At 34.6% G+C, this 18,621-nt stretch overlaps 1 protein-coding gene across 2 annotated transcripts in view; it reads right to left on the bottom strand.

Annotated features, from left to right (window-relative positions):
- Positions 1–7,257: 7,257 nt before the first annotated feature.
- The window catches only part of tinc (transmembrane protein tincar), a 47,831-nt gene continuing 36,467 nt past the window's right edge, over positions 7,258–18,621 (bottom strand). Inside the window, exons 2-7 of one of the 2 annotated variants that reach the window (XM_089640036.1) lie at positions 17,192–17,695; positions 16,583–16,955; positions 15,767–16,462; positions 13,291–13,441; positions 11,071–11,268; positions 7,258–9,690 (exon numbers count right to left, since the gene is read on the bottom strand). In XM_089640036.1, the coding sequence (XP_089496162.1) occupies positions 8,722–9,690; positions 11,071–11,268; positions 13,291–13,441; positions 15,767–16,462; positions 16,583–16,955; positions 17,192–17,695 (2,891 nt within the window). In that variant the 3' untranslated portion in view covers positions 7,258–8,721. The remainder of the gene's footprint in view (positions 9,691–11,070; positions 11,269–13,290; positions 13,442–15,766; positions 16,463–16,582; positions 16,956–17,191; positions 17,696–18,621) is intronic. The other variant, XM_089640037.1, reaches the window with a different exon arrangement.

The raw sequence follows: 18,621 nt of genomic DNA, 5'->3' as shown, positions 1-18,621 counted from the left end.
TCAGTGGCCGAGGGGTAAAATGAGATTATTAAAGATAAATACAAATAGTAACAAGGGCGACCTTTGAAACACGAAGATCCTAAATCATTTTCTCTCAAAAGGTTGGCTTTTTAATAAACAACAGTTTTCATCACACTTTTGGAATTGCATAAATAAGATATTTACCTACTAGTAATTAACCTTTTTTAATAAAATCTTGTTAACTTTTACACTCGTATCCACGTTTGCCTTCTTAATATGATGTACTACCACCAACCTTTTCGCCATTTACACAATACACCACTCTCATTTATACTTACAAACCGCTGTACTTGTGGGAATATTGTTGCATTTTCTGTAATCCAAAAACGTATCTCTTGTCCCTTGTATACTTCACTGACGTCACCGGTCACGTCCGTAGATTTGATGCGTTTTTGGGAGCCCCGAAGAAATGAAACTGACTCTGACAATAATAAAAATATACTGTTATTCAAGTTAGAAGGACATTGTTAAAAAAAATTTAAAATGGACTGGAGTAATGTACTACAAAATAAGAGATAAATTCCTTCTACTTTCCTGATGTAACTATTTCTTCTTGGTGCAGTGGTTTTTTAAACCCAATATTTTTCACTATCAAACGGTCCTTCAACACATATAATTACATCCAATAACACATCATCTTCTCTTTCTAAAAGTGACTATTCGCACAGCATTCCAATGGATGACATGAACTGATTTGTTTTGACAAAGTTGTGAATTCTGAATAAAATATATATTTTTAAGGACTTAAAAATGATTTAAAAACTTTTGGTTCTTTAAAAGATATAAAGCCTTGTTGTTTACGAAAAGGTACATTTAAAAATACAAAAGTTTGTACTTGTTCAATTAACTCTTATTGCCAGGAAATGGACGAATTTGTTTTCCATTCGAAGGTAAATTAAACAAGCTATCGCTAATTGGTAATTCTAGAATCTTTGGCCTTCGGGGTATTTACTAGGGATAATATAAATAAAACATAAATACGCTCAGAATCTTTTCAGTTTGATTTATATCACCATAATATCTATATACCTGCAGGATTCCAGATAAACTTCAACCAACGATTCCAGAGATTTAAAAAAATATATCTTTCACATGTCGCTCCTGACAAGAACCTTATGCACATTTATTTTACATATGTACTAGGTAAATATGTGCCATCCCTTACGCCAAATTCTGCGGGAACGGAAAGTAGGTATCACGTGGAACACTTGTTGAACCATGTTGATGTTATAATAAGTATGTTTATGTAAACGATCAGCCTCCCGGATGACCCTTGACATTACTTCAATATGGCAGTGATATTTTATTTTAAAAAAAAATTAAGCCACAAAGAATATTAAAATGAATCTTCACAACAATTTAATATGGAATTAATTTGGTAAGATTTGATTAATCTTCCCATTTCGTCCCTCTGATATTGACTTGGTACGGGACAACATCTAGTCTAGTTGACGTGTGATTGACAGTTTGATTGGCCGTCTTCCAAGGCATGCCTAACACTCTTGTCATTCCTATGTCCCTCCCAACTCTCGACTCTCTATCGAGCGCAACATATGTGTATACTAGAATACAGGCAAATCATTTTAAAGGGGACTCTTTTGATTGTATTTGTCCACCAGTAGTACCCATTTAAAAAAGTTTTCTAAACTAGTTTTTGAAACCCAAATATGGTAACCGGAAAACTCAGAGCAGTGGCAATTCAACACTATTTTGAAAAGCATGAAAATTAATGAAAAAATGGTCGTTATGTTAGGTTAGGTTTATAGGCCGGTTTTTGAAAAACTTTTGATGACTTTAAATCATTTTTCAAATGTATGTTGAATTGCCACTGTCCTGAGATGTCATGGAACCCCTAAAGATACTGAGTTTATCATTTTTTTTACATTAACACTGTGAGAACCGGCCGAATACATATAAAACTTAACCTGTGCCGGCCCATTTTTGTGAAATTTCATGTTTTGTGAAGTGTTATAATTTTGAAAATGCTGGCTTAAATCAATTGAAACTTCTCGTATTTATTTGAGACACTTTGATATATCATTTTTGTATGGTAGTTTTGTGAAAATTGGCCTTTATGGAGAGCCACATTGCAATGTTTGCACATATACCGGGTCTCACCCCTTTTTTTTTGTTCTTTGCACACACCTTGCAGGTTCGACGGGGTTTCGCGCATCAGATGACAGCTTTGGAATGGTTCGATAGTTGCCATACATATAACTACGAAAAAGTAGATAATTAAGTCACTAGATGCCACTAAACTGCACATTTTTAGACGGCTGATCTACGCAGGAAAAGGAACTAAAACACAGGACCGGAATACAATGCATGGTTATACAATCACGTGTTTACACGAGTCCGGGGTAGGTACATTGTGTTGAGGGTCTTTTAAGTAAAGGAAGGAAAGAACGTTCCAGAAAGGAAAATAAGGTATGGGGGATAGGTAGGAATCTGGGGATCAGTTTATACACTGTCCAGTACTGATGTATGAATCCGTCCCTTCTACGGCGCGGCGGTGCAATGCGTTGGGTCGAGAGTCTGGCTGAAGAGGTCAAAGGGTCTCCCTCAACCGGCCTATCCTATGTAGGCAGACGCACCCGCCATCAAGACCTCGAAAAACGTCACACCATGAACCCGGGCACCCCTGCTAAGTCAACAAACGTTGCGAACCACTCGGTATTTAGAATCGCGATTCAATATGAGAATGTTTTTTTGTTTCATTCTTCAGCTTCACAATGAAAACAAAAGTATTATTAAATTTATATTATTTTTGATCCATCCAGTACGTTACTACACATGCAAGGGTCTCTTTAAAATGAATTACCTGTACTTATCTGGCATTTAGTTTAGTACCACTTAGCAATGATGGCGTTATTTATCTCCTCCAATATAGTGAGCTGTCAGCTACATACTTACAGGACCGGTATATCAGTTGATTTTAAGCTCGGCTTGGTTGGAATGTCGAATTAGCGCGGCTTGGAACACAATCAGTATATAGATCGCAAGCCTAGATATCACCAGTTGGTATTGGTTGTCTATGATTTTAATAGAGGAAGGGGTATCTTTTTCTTTGTAAAACCAAACTACTGTCTACTAGGTGTTTATCTATGATTTCTTCGAAAAATCGTAAAACACATTATCACCACCTATGTTTCCACCAGTCTCTTCAGAAAAATTCTGTTTCTTGAGCCTCGTCATCCATTCATACACGGAAATACTCTTTTTCATTTTTATTTAATGCAGGAATGCAATAAATAATGATGAGAGCACTGGGATTGTTCTGTTTAGTTCCACAGAAAACATAGAAATTAGAGGCAGAAGGACGCAAAATGGACTTGAGTCTACATTCGAATGTTTACTTCCATGGAATGTTAGAGGTAGAAAGATGCAAGTCCAATGTACATCTTTATGCTTCTATGATGTAATGGTTCTTGCATCCTTATTTATTTTTGAAAATACCATAAATATTCAAGATAGGGCTTGCATCTTTCTGCCACTAATGAACATGATAATTTACTTCATGTCTTCATCAAAAACTAATTTCTTCAAATTTTGGACTTGCATCTGTATGCTTCTAGGGTACAGATATTCTAATATTATTATTAATTATAATTATTATTCGTGAATTATTTTTATCAGATTAATCTGCTGTCTGTATTATTCTATTAATAGACACGGTTGGAGGAAAACCTCATTGCTTATACTACTACGAAAACTATGTTAGAATGAGTCCTTCAAGATCTAGAGATTGCGACCCGGATAAATCTAAGTTCGAAAAATACTAGTTTTTCGAATTAATTGTAGTTAAATTAAAAATCTGATTTTTTTAAATCCGTATTTCCCGGATTTGAAATTTTATTTTTATAACAGAAGCACTTGCACTGCACCCAACATGGTAACAATACTATACATGACTAACTAATATACGATTCAAATATTCAACAAAAAGCAAGAAGAAACAAGACGAAGCAAAAAAAAGGCACGGAGAAGTAAGGGGGGGAGAAGCAAGAGGAGGATAAATAAGCAGGAAAGGGATGAAGGAGTCAAGAAGAAGCAAGAGGAGACTAGGAGAGCCAAGAAAGGCAAAGAGAAGGCAGGATGACTCGAAAAGATGCAGGAAGAGAATAGGAGAGCCAAGAAGAGTAAAAAAGAAGCACGAAGAAGCCAGAAGAAGCAAGAAAAGTCAAGAAGAGCCAAAAAAGACAGGAAGAATCAAGAGAGGGGGGAAAAGAATTAAATTTCTGTGTTCCTGGTGTTAATTCTTGTAGGCAGGAACGTTTTGACGTTTATTGGTACTTCGGATAATATTTTTTATTTATAATTGTAACATTAGTGCCACTGTGGATATTAACACAAATTACCCTATGATTTTTCTGAGCTTCTGGTTTAATGTTCCTATCGAAAGGTTCACTTTTTGACTTTCATTTTATGTTAAACCAAAGCAATTTTTAACTCCAATTTTTAAAAAGGCAATAATAAAATATTCTGTAGGGCACCTTTATCGCTTGTCTAAATTTGATCAAAAATAAATTTTGACACTTAAATTCAGAGCAATTGAGAGTTCTAGAGTTCATTGAACCGGAGTTACAGACACACAACCGAAATTATTATTTTTAATAACAAAATTATAAGAGCATTAGTTTAAATGCAAATAAATAAAAAAAAATCTCGTGAATAATTAATTTTGTTTATTTTTCGTAATATTTCAATCGTTACATTTTACACAATGGTTGGGTGAGCACATAATATTAGTTTCTTAAAACACTATTTCCAGACATAGACTTATTATTATAGTATTTTTGTATAAAAATTGTAAATTTTCTGTAATCGTAATTCTTGTAACCGACCTACGAATATAAGATTTAATTTTATTTGAAATGTGTTGTTTTGTAATATGTATTGGAAAACATGGGCTGTCCGAAAATAAAGCATGTACCTACGTGATGATATTATAAGCACATAACAGAGACATTTAAAGAAAATGTTGCGAAATCTCGAAATCGAAATCAGTCTCACAATAATTAATTTACCTTTCTTTAAAAGATGCAAAATTACCAGATTTATTATTTTTTTTCTTTTAAAATGCCTCATTTTACTACACTTTTCTCCAAAAATATGGGCATCAGTGAAAACAATCAATAATAGTTATTTTACAGAGGATTTGAGATTAAAGTATTATTGTGATTCATTTTTGGGTTATTATGCCATGTTGTGCTCTCTCCCCCTTTAGCCAACATTTCGGACAGCGTGCCTAAAGAAAGAGGAAGCGCAGCACTGCATGCCCAATCAAAAACAAGTCACAATAAATATTTTTACTTAAATTCGAAGTTTTTTTGTCGCAAGAACTAACAAATGGGATATGAGTAAATAGGCAACACATTTTTTCTACGTAAATTCAATATTTTCATCTTAAAATGTCATTTCCATTCCAAGATGATTATCATTTGAAGTTTTCCTTTAAACCAACAACTAAAAATATACACATGTTTTTCAAAATGTGTTAAATTAATAGATTGTACCTACTTGGGTTGTTCTGGAAAAAGTATCAAAGACAAAGGAATTAATGAAATTTTTGTAAATGGAAGTCACAATGACAGTGAATCGAAAATTCTTACGCTGAAATATTTTGAGTAGAACATCCAAAATATGTAAACGTGCTGGACGATGAAAAATTTTGATAAACTTATCGAATTCCGCTTCACGCTTAATACACAAAAAAATTATGTGTTGCACTTGTTTTCAACATAATTACTACAAGAAACAACTATTCATGTCGGGGGAGATGGTAAAAGATGCATTAAAGTTACATTTTTTCTCAATAATAGTTAAGTTTGAAGGTTAGGAATACCCATAGATTATTGAACTAAACTAAACTAACAACCCAAAAACCTATTCTCTGCATGTTTACTTAAACCCCCGACATAAATAGTTGTCTCCATTAGCTATTTAAATTGAAATCAAGTATTGTTTTTTAAAAGAAGCCTTTGCACGAAGCGGATTTCAACAATTTAAGGTTAAATTTTGTTAGAAAAAAAATTAATGTACTACTGGAAGTGAAATGCAGACAAAGTCTGATACAAAAGCTAGTACATATAGCAGATATGTTTTTCAGGAGATGTCATAATAATTCAATGACACTACATGCTTTTATAAAAAATGAAACCGGTGTTTACGATTCAAATTATATCTGAAAAATGCAGTAACTCAATCTGTTTTGTGTAACATGTTATTTACGGTAACATTTCTACTACAGTTCCACTGTTTACAAAAAAATTACACAGAGGCAAACTAACAATAAACGGTTTTATAATAAATATACATACATACATGATCTTAACAAACTGAATACCATTTGCTCTCAAGATAGAATCTTTAAATTTCCTTTAGAAAAACTACTTCTGTTCCCATTCTTAGTATAAATATGATAATATGATATTAGAATCTTAAATTTTAGAATACATTCATGCTTATTTTACAATGCAGCATTTCGAATAAGCCAAGACCAAGTTTATGTAACAAAATATACAAATGTACAAAACTACGATCTAATTGTTAATGATATTGACGTAGTAACGATTTAAATAAATGCAATCATTCTTTAGAACTAGAAAAGATAACAAATTTGGCAGTGAGAGTTTTATTATTAGAGATATTGAACAATTTATAAGGCTCATCGATTGAACCACACTTTAATATTGTTAGTTCTTAACCTTTCCTTATCTGTGGTGTGTATTTACTACACATTGCTTCTAATAACTATATAATAATTTCTGGGTTCAGATTTTAGGTATTCCTCTGTTATACATTTATGCACTAAATTAAAAAATAATAATTTACAATTCCCAAAGAATTTCCACCAGACGCCTGTGCTTTAAAGATTGTAATCCGTTTGTTAAGACAGGAGAAACTATCAAAAGGACTGCCCGTTTCTGGTTGTTTTTAGGTATTTTGGGAGCCCCAAAATACCTACTAATTCAACCGTGGGGCACACTTGCGATTTGCACAGGTTGTACTTGACATGTTGACAATTGAGTTTTAAATCCTGGTAAGTACCTAATATCTCCATAAATTATTTTTAAAGTTATCATACTGACACTTATTTACTATGTTTTAAAACATCTGAAGAATTTTATTTTTAAATTAATGAAAAATTTTGTTAGCAAAATTGCAACAAGTTATAAAATTTTCATTTGTAAAATCCTAATGCACGTACTCCAAGAATACATACACAAAGGTTGCTAAATTTTATAATATGTATCACTTTAAAAATCAAAAGGAAATTATATAAAATTCAATATTTAATTCAAGCAAACAGTAGGAATCATCACATAACGAAAAAGTATTTCTCATTAAGTTTTTTAATTATTAAAGAGTGAAATGTGGGTCAAACCAAAACCTCCTAGATCACATCAAACTCCATAAAGTTAAATGGTTTAAGTACATTGAAAGTGATTTAACACTAGTCAGTCTTTACACAGATGGGTGTTAAAATTAAGCCCTTCTTTAGAAAAAAAAAACATTTATTTACACGTCATAACTTACAACTGGTATATTTCATTTTCTAATTGTATAAAAAGCATGATTCTAGCATAAATATTTTCTTACAAGAATATGCGTAGTACAATATTATTATTACTCAAATTGCTAGAGATACAATTCATTATTATTTACGTGATTATTAATTTGTGTAAAATTGAATATTGTATAATTAAAATGAATGTTTGATGACACTATTCAGTCCAGTGATGGTAATGAAAGACCTCTACATGTGAGCGCACTTTATACATGTAAATTTGACTACACCATGTATACATTTTAATATTGTCATTGTTAATTCTACCATAAAAACATCCAAAAGCATTATTACTACTGTTTAAAGTAATGATATTTTACAAAGATATGATTACAGTATTGTATTTCTATGTTATTTTGATCTCCTTCAAGGACGATATGAATTATTTTAATATTTTGTGGCAGTGTTATGTATGATAAATTGTGTCCTAAGGTTAAGATGATATTATGTATTGATAATTTTTATACAAAAGTTAGATGTCTACTACAGTATGTGTTTCCAAAAAGCAAATTTCTTAATGTTTTTTTATCGTTTCCTTTCAAAATGTGATGATTCTCATTTAGTCTTCCTGACTGGTCTGCTGCAGTCTTAGATGCTGATTTTAAGGCAAAATTATGGTCTAAACATTGGGTGCGATCAAAATATATTTATTACAAAATTAATAAGATCATTCAGTTAGGTAAACATGGCTTAAAAATCTCTTGAACTCTTTAACGCATTTAAAATATAAAGAAATTAAGAAACTTAGTGCCACTGAAATTTTATTGAAACATTTTAAACTACAAATAATAACTTCTAAGAATTTATTGCCATCACAGCAGAACATCCTACTTCGTCTTATTGGTTACTCTTCCTCGTGGTTAAGTCAAGTAATTCATAGAATATGGAAATTCATGAATTCTATGGTAAATTGTGCTGAAAAAAGGAACAGGTAGTATAAAACACATTTAAAATTACAATATAAAATTAGTATGAACTAAGATAAATACAAATTAAATGTGTTACGAAATAGAAATAAAGATTAGAAAAAATGAGATCAACTGTGCCTTTACATTAAACAGTTCAACTATTTATTTACACCCCGGTTACATTGTTCTGGTAACACTTAAAACTATCACAAAATAGTCACTTTATGCTCTGTTGGCATTCATGTACATATTGTTGTCCGAATCTCCACTGGAAGCCATTGAGAAATTGGCCGAGTCTCTTTCAATGTCATGCAACAAATGATTTTGCATTCCGAACTGGGTGGGTTGGATAAGATGCACTGGGAAGGAGTGATGGGAGGGATTCCCTCGCGGGTTTACCGGTGGTCTACGAATCGCTTGTACAGCGCCGACTAGACGCAAGCCTCCTTGATGGGTAGGCAACGTACAATGTGGCCTCGCAAACGATTGACAACTAGATCCTGACACCATGGGAGGAGGCATCATAACACCCCGTGCTTCTAACGCTAGCGGCATTGTCGAACAATGCGGCATTACCATATCCATGGGCTGCGTGGGGTAGTGTGGTAACGTCGCGGATGATGCAACGATATTTCTCAACGACTCTTTACTATTGGTAAACGTCGTCATCTTCATATTAGTCGACCTGCCAAACGGTTCTTCACTAATAACCGGAGGAGTGTTGACTATAACTTTTGCTTTGGGCTGCATACTTTTTCGGCGAATGATAACACTATCAAGACCGTTCTCTGTAATCTGAGAAGGGAGGCCATTCTCAGAGAGATGGCTGTTGATTGGATGTATGATAGTAGTGTAATGAATTCCTGAAAATCCATAAACTGACTGTGAAGAGTCTGTTTTATTTGTGTGGAATGTTGGAGGGATGGCGCCACGTTGTAGCGAGAAGCTTTTTAATCTGTTTTCGTCTTTGGGCTGGTGGTCTAGCACAAAGTCGTCTAGACTGTTGGCTCTCGGGCGTTGGTTGGGAAGGCTGGTAGAAGAGTGTACCCCGCTTGAGGACTCGCTGGTGCTGGAGCCGGGAGGGTCTGGAGGAGAGGATCCGCTGCTTCCAGATCCAGAGCGGTGAGGTTCTTCACCAGGCACTCCGGAGTCAGCTCTCCTCAGGCAGCGTGGTGTATTACCGCTACTTGACTGTGAAAGATAAAAATTAATCATTATTATCACTTTTGTCAAATTATAACAAAAAAAAGTCGAAACAATAGTGACGTAGACAATCATAAGTGAATGTATTATTTATGAAGCCCTATTATAATCGTCAATAGTCTGGAATCCCAATAATTACAGTTCAACTGTAGTGCACTAGAAAAGTCATTTATATAGGTAGGTAATGCTTATCGTTGAACTTTTTGTATTACGTAGGTACCCATGTAATTGATGAAAGTGATAACATAAGAATGGTAATAATCCTCAGATTCACAAACTATAGCCACAATACAAATAAAATAATATTAAATCCATGCAAAAAGTAGGTACATACTAAACTAAATTTCTCAACTGTAACTAAGCATAAAATAAATTAGGATAAAATATTTAACCTGAAAAAAAAGCATATAATACAGGCGTAGATCTAGTTAAATTGGACAAAATTGTTGGAATCAAACTTCTAATGTCTTGTAAAGATAGAATTCAGTTAAAAATAACTCACACTAAGGACGGGTTGTTTCGGAGAATTTGAACAATTCATCAAATTTCAACGTTGATTATCAAGTTCTGTGAAAGATTTTTTCAAGTTCTGTTTTTATATCAGTTCTGTCAAGCTACTAGCCTATAATGATATAATAACAGAATTTGAATAGGACTTTCACAGAACCTGAAAATGAAGGTTTAAATTTGATGAATTGTTCAAATTCTCCAAAACAACCTTTAGTGGTTTGAAACTGTATCAATAATAAAATTATTGATTAAATCACTGTAAATTATTTTATACATATCGCTTTTATTTACATCGACAGGCCAACAGGTACTGCATAAACTTACATAATCTTTTTTTTAAAATAACATAAAAGTCATTATATTTCTTTATATTTATTATTTATGTGAAAGTGCCCAAGTGTCCCTACTGCTCCCAACCTGGTGAGACTACGGCATTGGCAATTAGGTATGTTGTAAGGTTAAAGGTAGTGGGGAGAAGAAGGAGATGGGGAAGAGGAAGGTGGAGAAGTACCTGGCTATTAAGATCTGGTAATCAAACACGGCCAAAGCCATTTCAAGTAACGTTTCAATTCTGAATCGTAGTCTTACACCAGGGCGATACTGAGAGTATCTTCCACTCTGGAACGTGCCGCAAATATACTATATATGTATTACTTAAGTCGAACCTGCGACATCCATCTTGCCAGTCGAGAGACTTACCCCTCAACCACAAAGACCATCAAATTTCTGTGTCAAAGACACAGTTGTGATGAAATTGCTTGGACTATTTTACTGACATTTTGATGAGAGATAGGTACATACATCCAAATTTATATATAAAATTAGCACACGGTGACATCTAGGATCAGTAGTGCTAACCTGGCATTCGGTATGTACCGTCACCGTGCAGTTGGAGGAGGTGGTGACGGGTGACATTTGTGAGTTACACTCCATGGGGGGATCTGGCAGGGCCTCGGGCGTCAGCAGGGGGCTGGGGTCTTCGTAGTCACAGGGGGGGATCAGGTCGCGGTTGGTGCACGCGTATGTAACGCTGTCATCGCGCACGCAAGCCAAAAGCTGTGCACATGTTGTGTGGTGTTAGTAAGTTGTGAGCAAAGCTGTTAGTTTGTAGAGGTTGGATCAAATAGATACCGCATGTTGAATATTAATAGAATTAACCGTCGTAGTGAAAGCGAATATTTTAAGATGTAGAACAAGAATTCTCAATAATGCACTTACTGGAATATGAACACCGGAACCATCCGCCAACCGGATTATTGAGACTATCTATATTCCCGCTTCGCATTGCATTACTGCAGCTTCGCAAAATACGATTAAGTACAAGAATAATGAAACTTTCAATTGTCCTTGAATCTATATTATCTATATAAATAAATAAAAATGTAAATGTTCGTTTGTTCAATATCTTAAATCTCCGAAAGATCTTCAATGATTGCTTTTAAATTTTGATACAATGTTGCATTTGAATATGCGTGTGTATTTATATGCCTATATTATATAGATGTCACCTGTGATAATAATAACTGTGTTTTTTGAAAAACAGCTCCGTCTGTTGGACGTAATAGCAACACACGGTATTGATTCTCTATCTGCACAGAAAGACTGAGCCTCATTAACGTGTGGCGGGGTACAGCTAGTGAAAAATAAAAAGTTTCAATAATTTGGTTGGATCCAACACAATTTATAAAATGTTGAGTTACGTGCCGTAGTTGTGAAAGAGGACACAAAACTTGACCCAAGAAATTACATAATATCAACGTTGCGTATCAACTGTTAAGTGCTAAGTGACATATCAACTGAGTGACACAGTGTCCAAATATTTTTTTTTGGTATTAAATTGTTAAAAAAATTTCCATGGTTAAAAAATTAATATTTAATTTTTTAAATTGAAAGATATACTTGAATTTACATTGACTTGTATATTGTATATTGTTAATATTTTTAAGTCGAGTATTCAAAATGCGGTTTCTATTTATAAATCCACGCTTTTGGTAATTTTACAGTTAATGTTTTTATAGAAACAATGGACAGACAAATCATTTTAAAGAGCGCGCTTTAGATGGTATTTTAGCACACTGATAATATACAGACTGTAAGGTTCCAACTAGATTGAAACACAGGTCCGCAGTATCCTCTCACCCCGCAATAGTCCTTTGATACAGTTCACCACTACACAAGCAAGAATCTCTTTAAAATGATTTGCGTGTACCTAAGTAGTTTGTAAAATGTTAGTAGACAATGCATGAGGTACAATAAGAAACGTGAGTAGAAAAGTTTTTTTTATCACACTGTGCGGAAGAAGAAATAGGTACCAGAAAATTAACCATGTCCACAAAGTGTTAGTAATCAATAACATGTAAGAATTAAAATCTATGACTGAAAAGTAAATTAATGTGTGTCTACAATCCATGTGTGGAATCAATTTATAAGGAAAAAGCTAATAGATGTTAAATGTACTACAAGAATCTACCAATTTTGAAAAGAAATAATGTCTAGAAATTTTTTTGAAACTAATCCCTACTAAATTATCCTTCTAATATTACTAATAATAAAACATTTCAAATCGTTCAATAAAGAGACCATTACTAAAATAATACTTGAATTTATGAAAATCAGAAGCTAACATAGATATTTTAATTTTCATAGGTTCCCATAGATGGCAGTAATATAGGTGGGAAGTAACATTCAAAATATTTAGTTTGTTAAAAATTTTAGCAGAACGGCCTCAATAGCAATGTTTATTAGAATATAGGCAATCCAGTGTATGTATGGTGTTGAGTGATACCTATCTCAAATAGATACATCTCGTGGAAATTTTAGTTTTACACACGTCACACTTTTGTATGCATTACAAAACAGAGAAATGCTGGGATTACTCCCAAGTGTCAATTTCTTCTAACGAAACCCAGAGTTAGTGTGTTTTCTCTACCATTGTGAATTCCATTATTAAGAATCATAACTGTATTTAGACGGCTTCACCAGTAAAAAGGTACGTAATTTTTTCAATACAATGTTAGAGTTATTAATTAACAAGAAGTATTTTAAAATATTTGTAATGATTTTAGCGAAGTTTCTTACCTTCCCCTCCTCGGAGGTGTCGTCCCCCGGGTCGCCACCCCCAATCCCTCCGCTACCCCCTCCCCCAAGGTGCAGGGGCAGCTCCCTCAGGGTGGCGTAGTCCCCGTCATCTCCCTCGCCGATACGTAGCGAGGCTCCACGCTCCTTATTGCTAACCAGAGACAAGACAGTGCTATGTTAGTTGGTTAGAGATTGACAACAGAGATGGCGCTACTCGCTATAATAGCACTAAACATTCTAAACAACCGTACCTACAGTAATGCAATGTTTACTTGTTGAAAACTGGATGTTTATAGTATTCATGATATGACTCAACATTTCTATGATTGTTTGATATTTATTTTATTTATAAAAAACATTTTTGTTGGTGGAAAAGGTTATGTTTCAAAACTGCCCGAGTTTCAACATTTTTTTTTCTTATTGTACAATAAATTGAAAAATGCGGAGCAATAATTATCCTATACTTTAACAGATTAATGGATATTTAAGGGTAAACACAAAATTATTCATAAACTGATTATTCATAGATAGCACTAATTTAATTATTTTATGAAAACCACTTTTTGCAAGTTATGCTTTAACATATTTAAATGAATAGTTACTGTTCGTACAGTGTATGATTATAAATAAATAGTTTTGACGATATAAAAACTTAATTATATCAAATGAAAAATACACTTTGTAAAACACCACTTTTATTTTGAATTAATATTAACAGCCAACCAGGTTTCGCTTAGCTCAAGCTTCATCAGGGCTTATTATATCAACTTGATATAATAAGCCCTGATGAAGCTTGAGCTAAGCGAAACCTGGTTGGCTGTTAATATTAATTCAAAATAAAAGTGGTGTTTTACAAAGTGTATTTTTCATTTGATATATAATGTCACATCACAAAGTGTTTGCTTCCTTCGATAAAAAAAAGTGGGTGTGTCAAGCCTACGCAAGACAGAAGTGAAACTTCTAGTATTCCTCTCTCTCTATTTTCATTTCATCATCTCTATTTTCTCTCTTAGGTTAGTTTGAAAATTAGAGGTTAAATAATTCAACGACGAAGCATGGATTTGATAGGATATTTCCTCTTGTGCCACTGATGTGTTCATCACCTCTATCTCGTCACTACTCATTTTTAACACTGAAATTCTGTACCAAACCGTATGAACCACAATCAATTACGTATTTCACTCGTATTACACTCACGACGCAGTATACTAACCAAGCAGCTGATGCTTGGCGTGGCGCAGTTCGCTGGTGTCTGAGAGAGAGGAAAGAAGAGAAGAGAGAGAACGTTCGTGAGCGGCTCCCCCACCTCAACAAGCGCATATGGTGAGAGAGGGACAGTGAACGGTGAGCGGTGGTGGGGGTACCCGCATTTTCGTGTCGATCCTGACTCGGTTTTACTCCGTCCCCGAAAATCCATTACGCGCCTAAAGAAGTTTCACTTCAAAAACTTAATTCTTCTAAGAAAAGCACACAAATACAATATTGTGTTGGTGAAAAAACAGTTCGGAATTTGCATGCCTTTCTTGAAAGAAATTAGTATTTATATGGTCAAAATTAATTATTTATATTCGTTTAGCTTATGCAAAGGTGCAAACCAAATATTCATCTTCATTTTTAAAGGATAACTCACAAATTTGTTTTTTCCTAAAATAATTAAATTAGCGCCATCTATGAATTAGCACTTTATGAATAATTTTAAGTTAACTCGTAAAATAAATCCATTGACTATGGAAATGATGATGCGATGATAAAAAAAGAGAAAATTCAAAACTCATAGTTCAATAGTTTTTGCAGCTTTAGGAAGCAAATTTCTGCTTTGTACTTTCTAAAAGAGTTCAGTTTTAATGCGAACAATCATTATCAAAAATGAATTTTAGTACAAATTATCATAAATGTTTCTCGTAGGACAAAGTTCAATACAGTTTTACACGAGACTTTAAAAAAATCAAAACAGACATAACACAGACTAAATAACGTAGATAAAGCAAAAATTATTAAAAGCGCTAATCAATTTGTAAAAGACGGTGAAAATAATCATGCAACAAGAACACAAAGTGCAAAATCATAAAAATACTTAAATCAAGAAATATTGAATGCCAATGTTTAAAAAGGTGTTTTCATTGGAGAATTTGGCATTATTGGAGTAGTTATTTGGGTATTGATCAAAAGAAAAAGCTGAAATCATTCTTGAAAACCAGAAGATTAATTATAAAGACAATAAAATAATAAAATAAATAAAACACACAAAAACAGTGTAAGAATTGCGAGTATGAAAAAATTATGCTGAAATTAGAATAAATATGTACATAGATGCAAAACGGTTAAGAATGTGAGATGGAATTATTACAACATTGATTTGATTGTCTTTATAGTACAGTGACTAACTACAAAGACACACGTCACAACATGGCAGGCACAAGACAGAGACAGAAAAGTCACATGTTACACGACAGCCAGTATGAGTGTGAAAAGTTACCGTGAGTTGGACGTACAAGGAACATCATTGAAGGTGACCTTCTGGCCGGGTTTGCCAGAAGGATTGGTGGCTGTCAGTTTCTTGTTGAACCACGCCAGTTTGTCGGTGGAGTCAGAAGGGTTCAAGGAAACTGTCTTTGGTCTCAGCCAGTAAATCTGTTCTTCACCATCCCCATCATCACTGCCAATACTACCAGAGGCTTTGGACTTCTTTTCCATTGAGGACTTCTGTATAACTGTCATAATTGCTTTCTTTGGGGAATTCTCTGAGATGGTGTAAGTCCTTCCATTTCCTACCACCAGCAGAGGTTGTGCTGTTAAATCATCGTCTCTGCAATTTCCAATCAGGTCAACGTCTGTGACCAGTTTAATAGATCTTGCTGATCTGACAGCCGCTTTGCCGATTGTCACACGAAGTTTGAAGATCCACTTTTGCTTGACAGTCAGAAAGAGCCATACGAGGACCCAGAGGAAAAGATGAAGGATGGTGGACACGACGCAGACAAGAACTGACGAGTCCAGACTGCCTCTGTAGACCACAGTGTAGTCGTGGAGGAGGGGGGCGCAGCAGACAGCTATGGCTAAGAGGACGCACAAGGCGGCACAGTGAGTGAAGTAACCCCAACCACTTGCAGCTCTGCCTTCTCTCACCATGATGACACGCTTCTCTCGCTCAGTGTTTAGGAAGGCGTTGAACCTGTACAAGAAAATAGAAAGTTATTTCAATCCATGGTTTCGAAATTTGAAAGACTTGAATTCGAATTTTAGATTGTCAAATATGATGCTGAAAATTTAAGGGTCAAAGAAAAATAATTACCTTCCGTATCCATAGAGATAAAGCACCAAACTGGAAGATAGCACCAGCAGTCCCGATAGTACAAATAATGCCAGAGTAACATGGGGGTTGAGAAGAAATGGGGATTCTCCTCCAAATAAATTGACCCCAGCTCTATGGCGAAGAAGAGGAAGTGCTCTATCAACGCCATATACTTGGACTTTGTACAAGACGGACATTCCAGCAAATGACATTAGGCTCTGAACTCCATTGACCAGAAGTTGAAAGGAAAATATCAGGCCGAAACACTTGTTGGTGCTCCAAAATACTGCCGGATAACGAACTGCGTAGACCAAAAGCGCGATAGCGTAGTTCAGGAACTCCAAAGACACCCCTCTCCAACGGCTTTGTGACTCTGCAAATTACAAGAAATGGTTTAGAAATATTACACATTAAAGATAGATCCTACTATTCTGGGTAAAGAGCTAACAGCTATTTTAATAACATACGAAATAAATAATATATTGGCTAAAAAAAGGAATAGCCTTCAGGAAACCACCTTAGAGATGGAGAGAGGACTATTGAATGACTGGCAATAGGGCGACGACGATAGATATAATAAAATAATCAGGTGCTGTAATAAAATGTTACCTGATGGATCCCACGGTTCAGACCCAAGGATATCTCTAAGGCTATTTTCCATACTGAATGGCAGGCTTTTTGGCTGAAACTTGGATGAGTTTCGGTCAACTTCGGAGAAAGGTCCCGTTGTTGCGCTCGAACTAGAAGTCAAAACTGTGGTCGATGTTCTTGGTCCCTTGTTCCTGGCGCTTTGTCTTTTTGGAGCATTCGTTGGAGATATGTATTTCGTATTTGTTGTCTTCGCTAAAACTGTTTCTTTAACAGTTGACGAGATTGTCGATGGTGGAGGGAAGGTTGTAAACGTTTCCATAACCGTTGGATATTCAGTTATTGGTGCCAAAGTAGTCAGAATGCTTGAAGTTCTTGGTGAGGTGGGTGGTGATGTCACCATCGGTAATGGCGTTGGAAGAGTTGATATGTTGTTGTGGTTATTTGTTGAAGTCATGAAGCTAAGAACTACAAGACGATCCCTGTTAGCAACCATAAAGTCCAAGTCGGTTCTCCAGATGGCATCTGAAATGAAAAGAAGAAAAAATAGTTATGTAAACTTCACTTTTATTTTCGGTAGGCTTCCATATTTTTCGTAAAACTCTTCATTGTTCATTGCTACGAAAAATTGCGAAAGGTTTCGTATTTAAATTTGCGGAAAATCCGATGCTTTCAATACCGTCTGCGAGCCTATTTATTAAAGCAATAAGTCTGAATAAAAGTAAGCTTTCTAACGGGATAGAAAAAGGTTCCCTTTTAAAATATAAACATCGTCGTAAAAAAACACCGGTCTGTAACTAAATTCTCCCGTCAGAGGAACATAAACAAAGCCGGCTATCTGACACTCAGACGCCCGGCTCGTTTTCCATAGGTATACGCTTTACCATACTGTACACTGTACACCTAAGAAGTGATAACCTCTGTGAGAAATATAAAGACGAAGAAGATGATTATTTTACGCGATAGCACGAGAGTTATTTCATGTCCACGTATTTTCGTCCATGTCGTTTTAAATGTGAAATTAAGGCTCTCCCAAGTATATATCTGGAAAAGGAATGAATGAAAACTGCTAAAATTATTTGATCATAATATATATTATTAGAATCAATCATTAGATAAAAATTAAATTTATAAATGTTTCAAAGCGCCCTTCCACAAATTGACATTTTGCAATCTTTATAAAAGTCAAATAAAAAAGGTCTTTTTTGTAGCTGTTAATAAGGAGCTTAGTGAAAAATATTATCGCTCAAAAAACATATATTTCAACAAAAGCTGATTCTGAATTTTTTTATTTCTTTCCGATTTTATGTCCGGGTTAAATCTTCCCTATAGGAAAAACTAAACCCTTCCACACACTTTTCCACAAATGATCATCTAGTCAAACAACATTATGTAAGTGCATTATATAAGCAAAATAAATACAAAAAATACAAGAACAACACGTCAACTCA

This window comes from Hesperophylax consimilis, chromosome 15 (assembly GCF_061612785.1).
Source record: "Hesperophylax consimilis isolate HC1 chromosome 15, BYU_Hcon_1.0, whole genome shotgun sequence".
Classification (NCBI taxonomy): domain Eukaryota; kingdom Metazoa; phylum Arthropoda; class Insecta; order Trichoptera; family Limnephilidae; genus Hesperophylax; species Hesperophylax consimilis.
Note: the sequence above shows the minus strand (reverse complement) of the source record. Positions and strands in the feature narration are given on the sequence as shown.